This window comes from Rhea americana, unplaced genomic scaffold (assembly GCF_003343005.1).
Source record: "Rhea americana isolate MKP2758 unplaced genomic scaffold, rheAme1 scaffold_71, whole genome shotgun sequence".
Classification (NCBI taxonomy): Eukaryota; Metazoa; Chordata; class Aves; order Rheiformes; family Rheidae; genus Rhea; species Rhea americana.
In genome coordinates, this window is record NW_028186879.1 from 3,998,727 (window position 1) to 4,006,656 (window position 7,930).

Genomic DNA, 7,930 nt, shown 5'->3' on the forward strand with positions numbered 1-7,930 from the left:
CGCGGCGCCGCTGGTGTGGGGAGCGTCGTGCCCGCCCCGTGGGGCCGCCGAGCCCCGGGCTGCTGCTGGCTCGGGGCACCCGAAGCGCCGGGAGCCCCGGGTCGCTGCGGCGCGGGTCCYGCCGCTCCCAGTCACCTGAAGGTCACGGCTCAAAATCTGCGCTTAATCCTGCYGAGCGACGCGTGTGTGTTGAAATAACCCTCTGAAAAGGCACTTGGTGGGTGAACCAAAAAAATACATATATTTGGTGCCCAAGGTCTGCGAGGAGCCAGCGCCGGTGCTCGTGGCTTGCGCCGGGACGGAGGCACGGAGTCGCTTCTGGGCAGGTTTGTGGGCAGGGAGAAAGGAGAGGAGGAAAGGTTTGGGGGAAATCCCGTTCTCGCTTCCCCTTGCCGCCTCCAGTGCGTGGTCTGCCCGGGGGTGAAACTGCAGGAACCCCCCGGCGAGTCCTGGAGCTTTAGTACAAAGTAGACRATCTCCCTTTCCATAAGTTTGTGATCAAAAAAGGGAAAAAGAAACCCCCCAATACCTCTAAGTCGAAAAGGAGGAGGTAGTTATGGCAGTTTCTTCAAACTTCATTCTTCACTTCTGCAATGCTAGTTCACCTGAGCACAGTGCCTGCAGGGTTATAGGCTTGGAAGCAGCTCGCCAGCTCAGGGTTTGTGACTTTGCTCCTTGAAACACAGCTGAGCTTTAGTCTCTTTCGTGTTTCCCAGCTCCGCAGAGCTGTTGGCACGTGAAGCCTGTTGGTGAATGAAGGAACAGGAGGGAGACCAGCTAGGATGCTGAGATGAGACTTCAGCATTTCAGTTCTGAGTGGTTAGTTGGTTGCTGCCAGAGCAGCTATTAATAATTCTCATCTGGAAAAGAAAAATCATTTATTCAAAAATCATTCTAACTTGGTGTAATTAAAGTAATATTATGTTCATTTGAAATAGATCTTAAGAGGTAAAACTTCTAGTTAGTGCCGAGTATATACACTTCAGGAAGGGGAAAAAACCCTCAGTGTTTAGTTGGAATATTTTGAAGCTCAAAAATAAATTTGAAAAATCATTTTGTATGATGGTGAGAGGGCTACTGATACATTCATGCAGTAGGCAAGTGAAGACTAGGAAGATGCAGTTATCCAAATCCAGATGTACAGTCAGAAATGCTTAGACAGAATTAGACTACATAGTTCTCTAAAGCATACAACACTTTTTTTTYCCCCTAAAACTACAAATCACAGGAAGACTTGAAAAAGCAGGCAGCTTGTCTTTGTAAATCATCAGTAATGCTTAAATGTTTCGATTTCTTGGCCTATTCAATGTATTTAGTTAAAAAACCTTTCTGCAAAATATAAAACACGTTTACAGTTAGCTATGGTACTTGCTGCTGTAGCTGTTCTCATTCATACTGCCTAAATGATCAGCATTACRTTTACAACACTGCTAAACCAGAAAGAAAGCTGAAAAAGCTGCCAGTTGGCCTGACCTAGCATTTATTGGACTCAAGTTTAGGTTAAGGATCACAAGAGTTTTTTTTATGTGAAGCATATGTAGAAGTGGGAAACCAGTCCTTTGCTGCAAAAAGGTGGGGAAATTGCAAGCTTCTCCAGCGTATCCCTGGCCTGAGCATTGGCACAGGGTCTCGAAGAAGAAGAAAACCCAGATTCTTAAACCCAGCTGTATGGTGCTTGCTGCWGTCAGGACAGGAAAAACTGTTATAGACCAATTAATTGCTCTGTATCATTTAAGTAGTAGCTATTTAAGATGTATTTGTAGAAAGGTTGCAGTACTGTTGACTGATGATACACAGTTTTAATAAAGCAATGTTTTTAAAAAGTATAGCTACTGCTATATCTCATCTAGATGGGTGAAATTCTGCTTTTGAGATACTTCAGTTCCCCTTATCTTCATTAAGAGCCATGAAAACATGATCTGGTCTTGACTAACAGCTGATTTATTGCTTGTGAAAATAGCAAAATATGGACAAACAGCTTTAACACTTTTCTCAAAGCAAAGGACAAATCTTTCCAAGATGCTTGTGGATATGTTTGCYGCATTTAGTCCTATATGAGTTAGGTTTGCAAGATATCCTTAGTGATTGCCTCAGATGCATCACAAGGATACTTTAGATAAGCTTCAGAGCATTTAAATGTGAAGAAAGGAGGTTTGCATGTGTCTGTGTTGCATTTTCTCAGCCGTTTGATCCTAGAGCTTTCTGCGTAGAGCTCCACTGCTCTACAGAAATTTCCCATTAGAGGGATGCTTTTAAGGGTGTATGTAGGAGATGTATGCAGTAGCTCTGTTCATTACTGTGTTTTGAAGTGGTGAGCTGTCATGAAGGAGGCTGTGGTCTGGCTTCATTGTTGAGTTTCTTTTGTTCAGTCCTTGGTTTCAGAGGAAGACCTGAATCTCTCTTGGCAGTGGACCTTGCACTAATGACGAAGTGATGATGGGCTTCAGAGTGAATGTGTCCAAACTCTCTTGGCCTTCACAATAGTAAGCCATTTACCTGGCTGAGAGAAGGGGATGGTAAATGTAGGGAAATAGTCATTTTGGGGGGCCTTGTTGGGAAATGTTACAGCTGTCACAGTAAGTTATCACAGTGAAATGAGTTTTATTATAAGATATGAAAATAATGAGAAATAATACTTCTTTGGAGAAGGTCTTTCTGATACTAAAACATGCTATGGTCAGAAGTGAAGCTCATTAAAAAAAAAAAAAATTGAAGAAACCCCAGTCAACTTCCAAGTGACTGATGAGAACATATAATACATCTCTTTGTATTTGATGTTTCAAAACAACTGAACAAAATTGCAGCATACCTAACAAAGTGACTTTGAGCTACACTTGGGAGGTGTTTTGCAAGTGCAAATATTAGTAGCAAAGGAAACTTAAGGAAGCAGGATCAGTAACTTGTGATATTTCTGATAAGTATATATTTTTAATCTGCTTTTGAATGTACCATTGTTTTTATATTACAGTGATGCCAGGAAGAATCAGTTAAGATTTAGTGAAAAAWCCATACAGCACAGAGGTTGCAAATTGTGTGGTATCTCGGTTTTGCTGTATAGTTCTCCTCTGCTGCATGTCAGAAGAAATACAAAAAGCTATCTAGCAGTCTGTCGTGTTCCCCCCCGCCCCGTGTTGTGATCCTTTGTCTTAACTCAGAACCCACTGGTTCTGTCCTTCCTGCTGTTTCTGAGGAACTACTTCACCCTCTTTCTTGCCCATAAGGCACAGCTAATGAAATAGCTATTAAAAAAAAACCTTCAAATTCTGGAGAGATTTCTTACCTTTTTTTTTTCCAATATATTATTTATTCTTTTGTTATTAAGATAATCATGTGGAATGGTAAAATATCTGCTCTTGTTGTTATTCACTTTGTTATTGAAATAATAGAAGCTGCTATGGTTATAGTCATCAATATTTCCGTTATAAATCTTCTTCATAAACTTCTGAAACTGAGCTCAACTAGTGTAAAACAAACAAGATCTTAAGTGGGGGAAAAACATTTCATGAGCATGCTCTTCCCTACTTATGAAATAGGATAGGCTTCTCCAGAGTTTAGTTATGCGGTTGGGCAGGAAGCTTGCCACTATTAGGTACCGTAAAAATCTCAAACTTTGGAGTTTTGGAGTGTTTGTGTTTTCATTTATTTTGAAAATGAATCTTGAACAATAAAAGATCTRGGTTTTTTTGTGCTGAAAAAGCCTTTTAAAATCCTATCCTTGAAAAGAGCTGAAGTGAAAATCATTAAAAGGGAATCAAGCTGTGACAGCTTAATAAGTTAAASTGAWTCASTTTAACTTAATTGTCATGCTGCCCCTTCGGAGGCATTCGCAATATCTGTTTAATTGTGCATACTTTCTCTTTTCTTTTGTTTCAGAAACTGTCAGTCTGCAAAATGACGATTCCAAGGGTTTTCATTTTCTGTAGGAAACATGAAGATTGTGAGCTGAAGTGAAACGCTGGCGGAAATCACTTGAGGTTTTTGCCTTTTTTTTTTCTTCTTCGAAGGATTGTGTTTACAAGAAACTGATACTATCAAAAGACAAACACTTTTTAGGAATAAAGTAATTAAAAAGAATAAAGGCTGTATTTATGCTTAAAGAAAACTGGATTAACAATGAGGCCAAAGACTTTTCCTGCTACGACATATTCTGGAAACAGCAGACAAAGGTTACAAGAGATTCGAGAAGGTTTAAAACAACCATCCAAATCTTCAGGTCAGGGACTACCTATTGGACCAGGCAGTGAATCTTCTCTGGACACTAAGATTTTAGTAGGGAAGGATGCTGCAAGGCAGCAGCAGATGAGACAAACCCCTAAGTTTGGACCTTATCAGAAAGCTCTGCGAGAAATTAGATATTCTTTGCTGCCTTTTGCTAATGAGTCAGGCACTACAGCAACTGTTGAAGTAAATAGGCAGATGCTCCAGGAACTGGTGAATGCAGGTTGTGATCAGGTATGTATGATTTGTGGAGGTGTTTCTCACTATGTTCATAACAAGTTCATACTCAAGATTGAAGAAAGGATTTTGGGTCGTGGTTGTCAAGCTTACTGGCATTTGTATTGCTATATAACCAGCAGAGCAGGTGGACTTGCTATTGAGAGGCACGCTGAGTATAGGGTAAATTTCTGTTAAAGACTGTCATGGTGACCCATGGGGTTCTTTTATTTCTCTATTTGATGTATAAGGCTGAACAAAGTACCTTGTTTCTTTTCGCTTTTAGAACGAGACTTAACTGTGAGAATTGGCATAAATATTATGTTTAGCACATGTAAACTCCATTCACTGACAGAAGCAATTTCAGAGGCAATATATGGTCTTTGAAGAGGCTCACTAGCTGTTCACAAGAAGTAGGTGGAACTGATTGAATGTGCAGCAAGCATCAGCAGTCACCATACATGCTTTTTGTTTTCTTCTTCACCTCCCCATCGCTCTTCTAGAGCGATTGTAGCCCTGTCTCAAGGATCATAGAATCGGTAAGGATATTGGTGCAGAAATACTTGCTTTTGTCATTCTGAGATTGAATTGAGAACATATTCCAGCATCAATGATCACTCACCTGGTGGAGAAACTAGCTGTTTCACGTTAAGCCACACTTCTTTGCATGTGTGTCCTGTGTTGGTTTTGACTTTCCTGTCTGTCTAGATACAGTTTAGAATTTTGCATTAGAAACATAAGGTACAGTTGCTATTTCAGGTTCTGACTGTTGGAGAAACAAATCTTTTTCTCAAGTGATTGAATAACACTTATTTGTAAAGCTGACACATTGTGGTTTACAGTCCCTTGATGTAAAATTGAGACATTTAATACCAAAGTGCTCTCAGTAGAATTTCCTTAATTTCAAAATTTGCCTCCATTTGTTCATGACAGGGTGTGAGTCTCTTGGGTCTCCTAGACCTATTCAGAATCTGTATAATAACCTAACATCACATATTATTGTGAACCATTTGCATTTATTTGGAACTGTGTAGTACATTGATTAATACTGTTCCAAATAATTTATTCTATATGAGACAAATGGAGCCAGAGTAGGTTGCAGAACCAACTAAAGGTGCTCCAGTACCACTTAACACTTCCTAGTCCAGTGAACAAGATGAACGTACTGAATTATTTAACTGGAAGAACCAGGAATCTGCAGTGTGTTCTTAAGCATGCCATGAAAATGTATTTTTTTTTTAAGTTACCCTCTAAATTTCCCTAGTCATTTAGGAAGAGAACACTCCCTGTGCATATGAGCCAAGGTTAAATGAGCACAGCTGGATTCTGGATTGGAAATGCGCATTGGGTAGGTTACATGGACAAATCATTCCCACACAGAACAGGCTTGTTGGACTGAAATCTTGGAAAGCACTGGGGCTTAACAGTTCTGTGCTGTAGTTTGTTCAATGTATAAAACAGAAATACCTGAGCACCTGTTAAAATGTCCTGGTAGTAAGAGCAGTATAATGCACTATACTTGCAGTTTTTAAATATCTTTAGCTATTTTGCCTTCAACACTGATGCAGTGGTATTACTTGTTACAGAGCGCAGGTGATGCACCCAGTTCTTACTCTCATGTGGAGATGGTTCTGCCACTTTCTTGAGTCTAGCTGTGTATATCTGTTTTTCCTGACTGGAAATCCATCCTTGGATTTAGCTTTCCTCCCTAAATGTTGCCTGGAGAAGACATTACTGGGGCTAGCCCTTAGGTGTGTTTTACATTCAGACACAAACATAAGCTGGATCAGATTTGACTGGAGTCCAGATAGCGGTTCCAGAACCGGAGTCTTGTGACTAAACATGCTGTGTTTCCTAATCTAGGTCTAGGCCATATGAAGGTTGGCTGTCTCTGAGGATTGTGAATGKATGGAGTTTCTTGAGATGGTAGGAATGGTATCAGATCTTGGGAATGGCACGATAAGGGATGGCAGACTTGATTACTACACGTTACACCCTAAAATACTTCTGTGACCGTTCAGGATCTAATCTGGAACAGCTCAGGCTGTCAGGTACCAGGAGGAAAGGAAGAATCCAGAGGAAGTAAATTCCTCAGCCATCTCAAGCCACCCTGCCCTTGCCCTGCCTGTGAATTGAAACCTTTAAATGCCTCTTGCATGGACCTCTGCTATAGTCCGGTAACCAGCCTAGAGATCTTGTTGCAGAGAAGTGAAACCAACTTTAGTTTCTTTGAAGATGATTTCGTGTCTAGGCAGAACATTAGCGTGAGGTGGGTGAATGGGCTGTGTTGCACTGATTGCACCCACAGTCAGGAGGGGGAGGGTGAAAAGGTGCAGAGTCATGCCCTTCCCCCCAAAAAAGCATTCCAAGCTCCTGCCTCACATGCCAGCAGCAAACATTCAGTTTAATATGTCAGCCCATGAATCTTTAATGGTCTACTTAATGCCTGCCCTACAGCAAGCCTGCAGAGTGTAGGATCATAAACCCTGTGCCCTGCAGATCTTCTCTTTCAAGGAATAGTAATCAGCTATTTAATGATTAGCTGCAAGTGTCTGAAGTTAGTGGTTTGTCATAAGAAGCTCTAATAATAGGTGTTCCAGGAAGGCAAGAAAAAAATGAGTACATGACTGTATTGTTGTTGTTTGATCTTAGATGAATTCCATTTTTGAATTTTATTTGGGCTAATACTGTTCAGTGTTCTAGATATTACACTGGAAGGTAATCCTACCTGTGTGGGATAATCTTCTCTAGTAGACACGTTGCAAGGATTGACATTTTTCTTCCTTCTAGCCATGATAAGGGTTTTTGGAAGGATGAGGAAGGGCAGGGACAGCTAAGGAGAGAGGAGTGTAAGTTTTAGGGGCTGCGGGAAAGAATATTATCGTTAGGTGAGTGGAGCTAATAGAAGTAGTATTGCTGCAGCATGGTTAGATTTTAACCGGTATTATTTTATATAGTGCAAGAGATGTTACATACTAGGTATAAAGGTAGTGTTTACAGCTCCCAGTTCTGCCTATGTGACTCCAGGTTGTGTGTATTGGGAGAGGAAGGTGTGGAGGGAGAAGGAATTCAGATCAAATTGAAACTGATTTAATTAAAGAAAAAGGAAGCATCATAACATTTTATTACTTTAATCTTCCCTTGCTCTATGGAAGACACACATGGACAGAGGAAATGTTTTTTGGGAATTGTTGGCAAACAAGCATATAAAATGCAGTGTAATTCACAAAGCAAATACAAAATTCTTGTGTCTTTCAGTTACAGTAATCTGTTTTCACAAGTTACACCAAAAAGAAAAGAAAACAAATCAAACAAACAAACAAAGTAAATTGTGATTTTGAAGTTGCCAGTGACTTTTTAAATAGCCTGTGTTCTTTTACCAAGAGGTATTTCCAGCCATTGTGTAGCTTGTTACTTCATGGTGAAGTCTGGCCTCAAAAAAAGTATTAGAAACTTTGCCACTGACCTGAAAGAAGCCAGGATTACACTTTTCTTT

The 7,930-nt window shown here is 40.4% G+C and overlaps 1 protein-coding gene across 1 annotated transcript in view; it reads left to right on the plus strand.

Moving 5' to 3' along the window:
- The first annotated feature begins 3,877 nt into the window (after positions 1 to 3,877).
- The window catches only part of LATS2 (large tumor suppressor kinase 2), a 47,704-nt gene continuing 43,651 nt past the window's right edge, over positions 3,878 to 7,930 (plus strand). Inside the window, exon 1 of the mRNA XM_085321824.1 lies at positions 3,878 to 4,452. Coding sequence (XP_085177950.1) covers positions 4,114 to 4,452 — 339 coding nt within the window. The 5' untranslated portion in view covers positions 3,878 to 4,113. The remainder of the gene's footprint in view (positions 4,453 to 7,930) is intronic.